Source organism: Gracilinanus agilis, chromosome 4 (genome assembly GCF_016433145.1).
Source record: "Gracilinanus agilis isolate LMUSP501 chromosome 4, AgileGrace, whole genome shotgun sequence".
In the NCBI taxonomy this organism is placed as follows: domain Eukaryota; kingdom Metazoa; phylum Chordata; class Mammalia; order Didelphimorphia; family Didelphidae; genus Gracilinanus; species Gracilinanus agilis.
In genome coordinates this window covers 31,082,463-31,095,019 of record NC_058133.1, presented here as the reverse complement: position 1 = coordinate 31,095,019, position 12,557 = coordinate 31,082,463, and the positions used below count along the sequence as shown (strand labels likewise).

Genomic DNA, 12,557 nt, shown 5'->3' with positions numbered 1-12,557 from the left:
ACCTCCATTTCCTAACTCTGAATTCAGTGCTCTTTCCCCTACATCTTACTGCTCCCTCTTTTCTGAGTGTTTTTGCATAGCAATATTGCCTTGTCCCCTTAGCAGGAATTTATCCCCAGATGAGGGAAAAATGAAGTGTGGATTTTAGTTTAGCAAAGATTTGAGTCAGACCTTGGAGTGATGTGTCTCAGTTGGAGGGAGGAAAAGGATGGGGTTCCTTGTAGGGTTCCCAGTGGCTTTAGGGAAGATGTTGGTAGATAGTCCTCCTAAACAGCCCTTCTTGTAACTTTCTCTTAATGAACCCTGGAATGTGAAAATGTCTTTTTGACCCCTAGGAAATGGATCAAACGATGGAGGCCAATGCCCAGAAGAATAAATTCTTGATCGATGGGTTTCCTCGAAATCAGGACAACCTTCAGGGCTGGAACAAGACCATGGACGGGAAAGCAGATGTCTCTTTCATTCTGTTTTTTGACTGTGATAATGAGGTAATGAGCATGTTAACCCTCCCTGCTAGTCCAGGGTCTATAAGACATTGGCTGTCACCAGCAGAAGCCCATCAAATGGCTTTCACCTGTGCCTCCAGTTGGCACTTACAGCACTTGCCAGTAGAAATGAATTCAGCCCGAAAGAACGGTAACCCTGTGTCTTGAATATTGAAGACACTTTGGCATCAGTGATGGGGCTGTCAGCCTTGCAGAACTAGAATCGCCTTTCTCTTCCCAGTAACGAGGGCCCGGGCATTTCTTACGGGAATTGGCAAAATGGCAAGATTGAGCCGTCAAGCTGAACCACCCTTGTCTTAAGCCCCTACCAGATCAGAGCCACTGCTTGACATTCCTGGGCACTCAAAAGGACCTTCCCAACTAGCCAGAGCATTCAGGATGTTCTGGGGTTCTTCTCCAAAGATGACACCATCTGTAGATACAGAAGACAGGTGTTCCTTTGTGTTGTTTCCTCCTTTCCAAGACAACTTGGAACGCTCTTGGAATTGTATTTGAAGAGAGACCTGGATTTTCAGGAATTATGTAACTAAGATACTTAGTTCCAGTTGACAGTTGCTCTAAAGTTTGTTAAGCTCATGTCAATAGCTGGACAAGCTGAGGATTGGAAAGGGATCCTTGAAGACTCCATGGGATATGTGCTTGGATACAAGCACAAGTCGCCCTTGTTTGTGGTAACAGAGAATCACTGGAGACTTTGCATTATTTGAAAATCCATCCCCTTCTTTTTCTAACCCCAAACCAATCTGTTTTCACTTATTCTTCAAAGTCAGCATTAGAATGTTACCACAGCTTTATAATGAAGGAATGTTTATTTGTTACTAACAAGAGATGCTTTTTTTAAGTGCAAATATGTTGATGATTAAATATTGGGATATTTATGGTGTTATTGACAAGTAAGCAAAAATGGGACCCAAACGGAGGCATGTAATTCATACCTAATAAGTTAATAACATGTCCTAGAGGGAGCCACATTCATATAGATCTTCTTTTTATTGCGGTTTGTAAAAGAATACCCAGGAAAAACTGAGTCATGAATGGATTCTTGGGGTGCTCTGGACTTGTTTAACCTAGTTTGTTTAAATCGAAACACATGCTTCAACGTAAAAGCCTTTGCTCGTTGATTAATGAATCAGACACTTGGAGCTCTGCGCAGGGAATCTCGTGTTTGGGTCCCCCCCTCCCCCCTCCCCCAGTTTCCCCTCTGCTTCCTTTAAGCTGTTCAGGTTAAGAGAATGACAGGTTGGGGGCTGCATCTCCTCCTAGTAATTGTTTCCACATTCCATTTGACCAGACCTGCATTGAGCGCTGTCTTGAGAGGGGCAAGAGCAGTGGGAGGAGTGACGACAATCGGGAAAGCCTAGGAAAGAGGTACCCTTGTTTGTCAGCACTCATCGGGGGAGGATGCTCTTGGCTGGGCTGGGTCAGATGTGGGGGGAGGGCAGATCCCACGCTCCTTTTGTTCAGAGGTCCTGGCAGAGAAAGGTGGAACGCCCTGCCTGAGGATCCCCGAGCCCAGGGCCAGGGTCACGATTAGGACGTGGGGGTGGTGCCCCCTGAGCCTCCCTCCAACAGGCTGGGGAAAGGGGAGAGAACTTTTCAGCATAAAATCCGGCCCTGTTTTTCTCGGTTACAGAATTCAGACCTATCTGCAGTGCACTAAGCCCATTATTGACCTCTATGAGGAGATGGGGAAAGTCAGGAAGGTGGACGCCTCTAAATCCGTGGATGAGGTAAGTATCTGATCTTTGAAAAGGGGGAAATGATTTCAGCGGCGCTGTGGTCTCTCTCTCAGGGTGGGCAGGACAGGAAGGAGTATTTGAAGGATTAGTATGTTTCAAGTCGTTGGCAATGGGGTAAAAATAGATTTTTTTTTCTCCATTTAGGATGGGTTTTAGAATTCCAGACTTGCTCTTTATAAGGAGTATGTGATTTATTACTAACTTTAACCCTTTTTTCCTGTGCTTAGGAAAATGGGTATTTTGGAAACTGGGGGTCTGAACAGACTCATGGAAAGACTTTTGTCGCTGGGCTGGGTCGGCCATCTAGTTCAGAAGGCCCATCCTGGTCCCCTCTCTCTTCTCCTGCCCCCCTCAGTGAAGAGGGGCCTTTGAGCCGTCACTTCCCTTTCCTTCTCATTCTTTTTTCTGCAATCACTGATCTCCAGACTGTGGTTGGAGGCCATCAGAGACCCAGGAGAGGTTTTTGGCTGCTCTCACCATACCCATTTCCCTCCTTAGACCTTTCCTGGCTCTGCTTCTCCCAGAGAGGGGCCGGGTCCTTGGGGAGCAACAGAGAAGATGAAAATCAAGACAAGCTCATGGCCTGTCTTGAAGTTGCCAGAGATTGCTGTCCACCCTCTTTGTAGGCAGACACCAGTTGTGTAGAGTACAGTTTTCTGCCCACCCTATGCAGGTCCATTTGTAGCAGCCCTCCTTCCCAGCGCTGGCCGTGAGGATTAGCACTCTTCCATGGAAGCCCCAGCCATTGGGATAGGAAACAGGACCCCAAAGCTCTGAAGGCAGAATCTTTCAGGGACAGCTTTATCCCTGCCTAAGCCTCCCCAAGAGGAGGACGTTAACTGTAAGAACAGACCAGAAGCCAACCCTCTGGGATGATATAGTATATCCTCAAGTCATAGAACTGCTCATTTTTAGTGCATTTAGGGGTTTGTAAAGTGCTGGGGCAGCACAGAAAGGGGCCTGCATGTCTCTCTCAGGCCAGCTGCTGACTTCACAGGGCGGCCTAGAAAGTGACTCCCCTCCAGCTTCTCTGTAGAAGGGGACAGTATGGACCCTCTGAGGGTGAGGGAGCACTTGTGTCTGCCCGGCAGTGCTCCAGTGAGGAAGAAGAAGGGCCCCGCGGCATGCTGGAACGTGTCTGAGCCTGGTCATCAGCCCTGCCCTTCGGGGCTACCTTGGGCGCCCATGCCCGTTCTCCCCGAACACTCTTCATTTTTACTCTACTTGGTATACATCCAGGACAGGCCTGAGATGTAGCCATCAGGCCCATCAGGGCCTCTCTGTGGCTCATTTGGCTTACCAGGCAGCACCTTCTTCCTCTGCTACAAATGCTGCCGGGGCAGCGAGATGGCTCAGTGGATGGAGCACCAGGCCTAGAGACGGGAGATCCTGGGTTCAAATGTGTCCTCAGGCACTTCCTAGCTGTGTGATCCTGGGAAAGTCACTTAACCCCCACTTCCTAGCCCACCGCTCTTCTGCCTTGGAACCTATACACAGTATTGATTTCCAAGACGGAAAGTAAGGGTTTAAAAACAAAACAAAACTCTGCAGTACATGTAGAGCTATTTGCCTGAGCATGTGTTCATCATCATGTCAGTAGAAGAGGCTGATGAGGTCCCCCCAGAAACAGGAGCAGAGGATGCCCCCTTTCGCCCAGGAATGTCCTCTGGCAGGCCCTCCCCCAGGGGGCTTCCCTGGCAGGGAAGCTGTGCTGATGAGAAGGTCTGCTCCCCCTGGACCCAGCTCTACCTGTGTGCTCCCCCCGGACCCAGCTCTGCCTGTGTGCTCCCCCCGGACCCAGCTCTGCCTGTGTGCTCCCTCCGGACCCCAGCTCTGCCTGTGTGTTCCCCCTAGACCTAGCTCTGCCTGTGTGCTCCCCCCAGACCCAGCTCTGCCTGTGTGTTCCCCCCAGACCCAGCTCTGCCTGTGTGTTCCCCCCAGACCCAGCTCAGCCTGTGTGCTCCCCCCGGACCCAGCTCTGCCTGTGTGCTCCCCCATGCCCCCACTGCCCTTTCTCTGCCGTCAGGGCCAACAAGGACACTCTCCTCCTCCTTCTTAGAGGATGACAGTGATTTGGGAGATGCAGGGACTCAGCCACACCGGCTAGAACCCCAGGCAAGGGGATGCCCCTCCTTCAGACGTCCTGTGACGTGGGCCATCTTCTTTTTCTCCTTTCAGGTGTTTGCGGAAGTCCTGAAGATCTTCGACAAAGAAGGCTAATGTCCCTCTACAAATCATGCCCGACCCTCGCTTGGATAGCTGCTACTCCCGTCGACCACCCTTTGTTTAAAAAAATTTTAATCTTTTTGTCATTATGTCTCGATGGATGACTGGAAAATAAATAGGAATTAAGTGAATTGTTTTTTTACAGTGGCCATTTTACATGACTAGTAGACAGACCCTTCGGGACGTTGCTTAGTCGTAGTCCAGGCCTGACCCCGCAGAGAAGGCCCTCAGCAGCTCCTTGATAAGACCGTCCCTGCCCTCCTCTCCTGCTGTGCCTTCCTTCGGGAGCGAAGCCTGTCCAGCCACGCCGCGCCATGCGTGTCTCGATCCTCTTGGTAGTGGCAGGACGTTAGTAGAGGCGGTCACCAACGGCTTTTCTGAGCAGCCAGTTAAAAAGCAGGTGCCACCTGCTGGGTGGATCTGTGGACCAAATGTCAGGAATTTTTTCATGAAGTCACTGTTTGCTCATTTTTTTTGGTGGGGGGAAATCAAATGGGTAAATAAAGACCCAGAGTTGTTTCCATGTTTGTTACTTAACTGACTGTAAGAAATCGGACACGGTTTGAACCGCTGTGGCAGTTTGCAGTGGATCGTGGTGGAGAGGGGTCCGGGCCATGTTCCTGGGCTGTGGGAAACCCGGATTGAGTCATGGCAAGGGGCCACGGCAGCGGGGAGAGGGACGCGTCCCTTCTGATTGACTCCTCCTGATTCAGAGGAACCCGAGCAAAATTCCTTGCGGTGACAAACCTGAAAACACATATGCTGGGGGTAAGGGAAAATGAGATTTTCAGAGATCCCGGATATTCAGGATACCTGAAGTGAGGTCTGGTCTAGACTAGGGGGCGAAATTCTCTTAAAGGTAAAATTTGACATTTGTATTTGCTTTCTTGGTGGATTCCTTTTTGCATAGTTTTCTGTACAAAAGGATTTCCCCCCAAATAATTGCCCTTATTGGTTTGTTCAAGAAAACAGTAAATGAATATATCTTATAAGGGTTTCATTCCAGCTTCAGATATTCCATGGAGATGGCCCGATTTGGAATGAATTAGTGAGCCATACTCGAGAAATCCTATGGACAGAATTCCTGCCTCCTGCCCTTCCCTAGTCCACCCGGAACGGGACGACACCTTCCTCGGGCAGTCTTACCTCGAGCTCCCAGGTCCGTCCTCCTCCCCTTTCAGCGGCCGCTTGGACAAAGCAGGCTTGCCGAGTAGCTTTCTGGGGAGCACGTTTGTCACGTTTCCCGGGGCTTCTGGACGCTGTCCGGCTCTCTGCCCCCGGCTGATGCGGGAAGAGGCGTTTTGACTGGAACGGCTGAGAAATGACTACAGATCTGCCGTGTGACCATAGTCATGGCAGGGAGGGGGCTTCTCAGATGAATTTTCCAGTCGATAGGAAGCCCAGCGCCCTCCTCCCTGCCTCGATGCCAGTGCTGTGAAGCGTCTCACCCCACCAAAGCCGGGGTGAGGCTTCTTAGGAGAGAGCCGAGGCCGCAGAAACCCTTTTCTACTGAATTAGCCAATCTGAAAGGACCTTCTCAGGGTCTGTGTTTGAGCATCCAGTCAAGTGAAGGCTGAGAAGGAGCTCGTAGAGACCTCCCAGCTGCACATGGAGAGAGACAGACAGTGAGAGAGATTGAGAGCCGGTGAGAGAAAGAGTGAGGCAGTGAGAGTGACAGACAAACAGAGAGGTTGACAGAGGATGAAAGAGACAGAGATAGTGAGAGACAGGATGACAGAGTGAGAGGATGAGAGAAAAAATGAGAGACTGAAGAGAGAGAGACAGAGAGGATGACAGAGAGAGAGAGGGGGGGGGCCTTCGGATGTTAGGAAGGCAGCCTCGAGGGCTCGACTGCGAGGGCCACAGAGGAGGGCTGCCTTGTTTCCTTTTCATCAGATATTCTCAAGCTGAAACCCAGAAACCCAGGAATAGCTAAATTGGGTGGCTGTTCTTTTGTTTGTTTATAAGTAGAAAAACGTGTTGGCACCGCTGAGTTTTGGAGCTGATGGAGCCACATCTGACTTGGCTACTCTGGTCATTCCTTTTGTTAAAGATACAGTCACCGCGACGTTCGTGTGGGTTTCAAACGCTTCTCATTTGGAATCTTTTTCTTTTCTTTTTCTTTTTTTTTAAACAACTCTTAGCCTGGTGCCTGGCATATAGTAGGTGCTTAATAAATGTTTATTGACTGACTAACTTATGATTGTTATTTCTATCTGGTGATGTTAAAGAGTGTGAATTATTTAAAGTGAAATCAATAAATTTGTGCTGTTGCCTTTGCTAATTCCTGATTCTAGACTGTTGTGCTGTTGTGAAGACTGTTGTGAAGCTCGAGGATCCGAGGCAAGCCTTAGGCTCTGGGGGAGGCAGGATGCTACAATGGAATTAGGAGACAAGGGAAGAACCCAGGTTCTAGTCCTGGCCCTGTGATTTGGGGCAATTCACTGTTCCTTGGTTTCCCCCATCTTTATTTTTTTTTAAACCCTGACCTTCTTTCTTAGTATCAATTCTAAGACAGAAGGGCAAGGGCTAAGCAATTGGGGTTAAATGACTTGTCCAGGGTCACAAGCTAGGAACTGCTTGAGGCCAGTTTTGAACCCAAGACTTGCTGTCTCCAGACTTAGCTTTCTATCCACTGTTACCTAGCTGCCCTTTCCTATTCTGCCATTCTATGCCTCTGTGATTCTAATAAAACACTGCCACCATATGCACCCATGGGAGCCAGGAGATTTCTGCCATCTGAACCTTGGAGCAAGAAGTTCCCTTTGTATCCTTTGAAAGAAGCCAGGACCATTGCCCCAAGAGCCTGCTCTGTTGTGCTTCCCCCCCCCCCCCACACCCCCATCCAAGGCGTCCCCACTATTCTAGGCTTTGCTGTCCCCACCATTCTAGGCTCTTCTGTCCCTGCAATTCTAGGCTCCTCTGTCCCTGCCATTCTAGGCTCCACTGTCCCCACCATTCTAGGCTCTTCTGTCTCCACTGTTCTAGGCTCTTGTGTCCCCATTGTTCTAGGCTTTGTTGTCCCCACCATTCTAGCCTCTGCTGTCCCTGCCATTCTAGGCTCTTCTGTCCCTACCATTCTAGGCTCCCCTGTCCCCACTATTCTAGGCTCTGCTGTGCCCATTGTTCTAGGCTCTGCTGTTCCTGCCATTCTAGGCTCTTCTATCTTCTCATTCTAGGCTCCTCTGTCTCCACTGTTCTAGGCTCTTGTGTCCCCATTATTCTAGGCTCTGCTGTCTCTGCCATTCTAGGCTCTTCTGTCCCCACCATTCTAGGCTCTGCTGTCCCCATTGTTCTAGGTTCTGCTGTTCCTGCCATTTGAGGCTCTTCTATCCCCCTCATTCTAGGCTCCTCTGTTCCCATCATTCTAGGCTCTTCTCTCCCCACCATTCTAGGCTCCACTATCCCCGCCATTCTAGGTTCTTCTGTTCCCACCATTCTAGGCTCTTCTGTTTACACCATTCTAGGCTCTTGTGTCCCCACCATTCTAGGCTCTTTTGTCCCCACCATTCTAGGCTCTTCTGTCCCCATCATTCTAGGCTCCTCTGTCCCCACCATTCTAGGCTCTTCTGTCCCCACCATTCTAGGCTCCTCTGTCCCCACCATTCTAGGCTCCTCTGTCCCCACCATTCTAGGCTCTTCTGTCCTCACCATTCTAGGCTCTCCTGTCCCCACCATTCTAGGCTCTTCTCTCCCCACCATTCTAGGCTCTTCTGTTTCTACCATTCTAGGCTCTGCTGTCCCCGTTATTCTAGGCTCTGCTGTCCCTGCCATTCTAGGCTCTTCTGTCCCCAACGTTCTAGGTTTCTGTCCCTACCATTCTAGGCTCTGCTGACCCCACCATTCTAGGCTCTTCTGTCCCCACCATTCTAGGCTCTGCTGTCCTCACCTTTGTAGGCTCTGCTATTCTTAGGGAAATTGGCCCCAGGGGGTGGGTGTAGGGATGAGGTCTTCTTAATAGACTTAAGGCCCTCCTGCTTGGGTCCTTTTATGGTTGCCTGATCTTCCTGGGCTCTCAGCGGCACATGTGGCCAAGCCACTACTCTCTCTCTGTGTCTACGCCCAAGAGACGCATCCCGAGCTTGGCTCAGGAGCAGCTCCTCAGGGATGGGACCCTCATCTTCAGGGCTCAAAGGCTGGGTGCGTCGCTGTTCCTTGCCCTCCCGCCCTCTTGTAGTCTTTGAGCCTGGAAGAGGATCTGGCTGCATCACTTGAATGCTTGAGCGGGGAGCACGTCTAGGCTTTTTAAAAACCAATGTGGGTCTAGAAAAAACGGTTAGAGAAGAAATGCCGAAGGAAACACGATTCATCACTTGCTTCTATGGGTATCGGATTTGGAGTTTGGGTTTTAAAAGATCTCTATTACAAAAATGCATCCCATGGAAATAGGATTTGAGTGATAATACATGTATAACCAGTGGAATTGCTCGTCAGCTCTGGGAGCAGGGAGGGGAGAGGGGAGCGAGGCAAGAACCATGTAACCACGGAAAAATATTTTTAAAAAATAAAAATTATCTTAAAAAAATCAATGGGAGTCCTCGCCCCCATGACACAGATCAGAGCCTTCCTTTTCCTTAGGGGACGTGACTTTTCATGAGTTGTTTTGGCTAAAAAGCCACTTTCAGGAGAGGAGTTTGTTTTTTAAACCCTTACCTTCTGTCTTAGAATTGGTACTCAGGATTGGTCCCAAGGCAGAAGAGTGGTAAGGGCTAGGCAATGGGGGTCAAGTGACTTGCCCAGGGTCATATAAGCTGGGAAATGTCTGAGGCCACTTTCGAATCCAGAACCTCCCGTCTTCAGGCCTGGCTCTCTATCCACTGGACCACCTAGAAGAGAAGCTTTGCCAAGCCTAGCCAGGCTCTTCCTTGGGCACTGCCCGATGCCCGGCCTGCCCTGAAGTTTATACTCGGCCCCTCTGGCCCTGTAGGCTCGGGGAGCCTCTGCAGGAGGAAACGTCCAAGGAGGAGGGCCGAGAAAGAGCATCTTGAAGCATTTAGGAAGCTGCCTGTGATGATGTGGCAGGCACTGCAGTCCTGCAGACGCTCGGGCCCCTCCAGGGACCGTCGCTCTGAGGCTGGCCCCCACACTCATGTGGCCAGGCACGTAGAGGCAGACGGGGGAGCCCAAGGGCTGTGTGTATCTCAGGGCAAAGGCAAGGGGTGTTTTAGGTGTGGAGAAACCCAGGGTGAGGGCTGCCCGAGGGACATCCGTGGCAGGAAGGGGGAAGGAGTCACCCCTCCCCAGTCACCCGAGAAGCTTCGAAGAGGGATGACCCATCTCCAACAGAACACAGTCTTTCTCCTTCCACTCACCCACTCTGCGTGTCAGGAGCACCTCCATCCTCCAGGGAACCTTCCCTGACTCCCTGCTTAAACAGAGTCTTCTGTCTTAGAGTCTCAGTTCCAAAATAGAAGAGCGCTAAGGGCTAGGCAATGGGGGTAAAGTGACTTGCCCAGGGTCACCCCTCGAGGAAGTGTCTGAGGTCAGATTTGAATCCAGGATGTCCCGTCTCCAGGCCTGGCTCTCATTCCACTGAGCTACCTAGATGCCCTCTAAATAGCATTTTTTAAAGACCAGAAGAGAAAAAATTTTAATACAACCAATCGACACATTGGCAAAGTCTGAAAACATTTGTAACGCAGACCACTGGAGAACCTCCCGTCTCCACCAAGGGGTGGATTGGGCGCGTCCTCACTTTTCTTGAGACCAACCTTTCTTCAACTGGATTTTGTTCCAGGTAGGGTGCCATTCCTCAAACTAGAAAAGTCATCCCTGATTTTTACTCTCTCTCTGCCTTCTTTGGGGTCCCTTCTCTGCCCTTAATCCTACCTTAATTCTTACTTTGGAAATCTGCGTCGTAGATTTTACACACTGGCTTGGTTTTTTTTTTTTTTTTTTTTTTGTCCCTTCTCATACTCTCTAATTTGGAAGGGACCTTAGAAAAACCTCTCGTCTAGACTGTGGCTAAGCTGTCGTGACCCGTGCTTGATGAAGTCCATACTTACCATTTCTGCTCACGGGAGCTCTTACAAAAGGCTCCTGTAATGGGGCGACTGTGTAGCTCAGTGGTTAGAGAGCCAGGTCTAGAGTCAGGAGGTTCAGATTCAAATTTGACCTCAGACACTTCCTAGCTATGGGACTCTGGGCAAGTCCCTTGATCCTGATTGCCCAGCCCTTGCTCTTCTCTCTTAGAGTTGTTACTAGGGACAAAGTAAGGGTTTAAAAAACTGCTCTTCTAAGGGGATGCCCATTTGGACTTCAACAAAGCTAAAGGTTGGAAGGGATGAGAGATGTGGTGCAAGATCAGGAGTGAAGAAAGCTCTTGAGGTCTGGAGGATGAATAGCACAACTAAAGACCAACAGAGACATTGGAGTTCCCCATCTGCTATGCCAACTGCTTCTTTTTTTCTTTTCTTTTTTTTTAAGCCCCCACCTTCCATCTTAGAATTAATACTGTGCACTGGTTCCAAGGTAGGCTAGGCAATGGGGTCACATAGCTAGGAAGCATCTGAGGTCAGACTTGAATTCAGATCTTCCTGACTCTAGACCTGGCCGCTCCTACTCTAACTCTTCTTGCCAAGGGGTCTCGGTTCTTTCACTAGCATTTGCTTCCCTCTTCTGCACACATCTTTTAAAAAATAAAAGATGATTGATGGATGAATGAGGAACAATTTATTAAGTGCTCATCAGGCAACTGGGGAAACAAGAGAAAAACAAGGGGCCCCAACCTTGCAAAAGGCTCGTTTTCTTTAACCCTTAACTTCTGTGTATTGGCTTCTAGGTGGAAGAGTGGTAAGGGTGGGCAATGGGGGTCAAGTGACTTGCCCAGGGTCACGCAGCTGGGAAGTGTCTGAGGTCAGATTTGAACCTAGGACCTCCCGTCTCTAGGCCTGACTCTCAATCCACTGAGCTACCCAGCTGCCTGCTCATTTTCTTATAGGGAGAGACAACATACAGAAGAGGTTTTACTAGAAGGCAAATGGATAGGCTCTGGGGACTTATGCGTAGGAGTGGAGGCTGGAATAGTAGCCTCAGAACACTTGCTATTCGTGGAAATGACACTAAAGAAGATTCATGACCATCAGATGGGGGCAGCTGGGTGGCACAGCAGGTAGAACACTGAGCCTGGAGTCAGTCAGTAAGTCCTGAATTCAAATCTTGTCTGAAACTCTTATTAACTGTGTGACCCCAGACAAGTCACTTCACCCTACTGGCCTCAGTTTCCTCATCTCGTAAAATGAGCTGGAGAAGGAAATGGCAAAGCACTCCAGTATCTTTGCCCAAAAAACCCCAAATGGGTCATGAAGAGTCAGACACGACTGAACTACATCATCCTTGACCATTCTAAAGCTTCTGACTCCATGGACCACCTCTTTCTCTTGGCTAATCTATGCTTCGTAAACTTCCCCAATGCCACTCCATCTCTCTGACTCCTCTTTCTCATCTCTCTTCTCGGATCTTCCGCCGAGGCTCTCTCCTCCATCTGCTGCCACCTTAGTGATCTCTTCAGCTCCAGCTCCCATGAATACCGTTAATAGTCTGATGCAGAGCCTCTTTTCCTCTCCACAGTTTCATATCCAATCCTCAGTTCTGTCCTGAGCTCTAGCCTTACATCATCAATCAATCCCTTGTCCTTGGATAGCCCACAGGCATGTCAATGACGACGACAACAGAACCCCTCCTCTAAATGTTCTGTTTCTATTAAGGACTTCACTAGCCTGCCAGGTAGGGGAGTGGGTAGAGGCCCAAATTAGGAATCAGAAAGGCTTGTCTTGAATCCTGCCTCAGTACTTTCTCTTTGTGTGACCCCTCTACAAATCCTCTCTACCATTGTTTCCTTCTGTTTCCTGTGCCCTTTGGGGAGTAGTAATAGGAGCGCCCATCTCACAAGGTTGTCGTGAGGATTAAATGAGATACCACATGAAAAACATTTGTCCAACCCTAAAGGCACATGTAAATGTTTGTTTGGTTTCCTTCCAGGCTCATCTCTGGTGCCACCTCTCCCAGGAAGCCTTTCCTGATCTCCCTCTCTTCGCCCTTGAACTAGGGTGTTCTCACCCTCTCTGAATGTGTGGCATTTCCCTCC

The 12,557-nt window shown here is 49.5% G+C and overlaps 1 protein-coding gene across 2 annotated transcripts in view; it reads left to right on the top strand.

Annotated features, from left to right (window-relative positions):
- CMPK1 (cytidine/uridine monophosphate kinase 1) overlaps window positions 1-4,994 on the top strand; it is a 32,348-nt gene extending 27,354 nt beyond the window's left edge. For both annotated transcript variants that reach the window (XM_044677202.1, XM_044677203.1), the window contains 4 exons: window positions 336-488; window positions 1,798-1,874; window positions 2,140-2,236; window positions 4,424-4,994. In XM_044677202.1, the coding sequence (XP_044533137.1) occupies window positions 336-488; window positions 1,798-1,874; window positions 2,140-2,236; window positions 4,424-4,465 (369 nt within the window). In that variant the 3' untranslated portion in view covers window positions 4,466-4,994. The remainder of the gene's footprint in view (window positions 1-335; window positions 489-1,797; window positions 1,875-2,139; window positions 2,237-4,423) is intronic.
- Window positions 4,995-12,557: the final 7,563 nt, after the last annotated feature.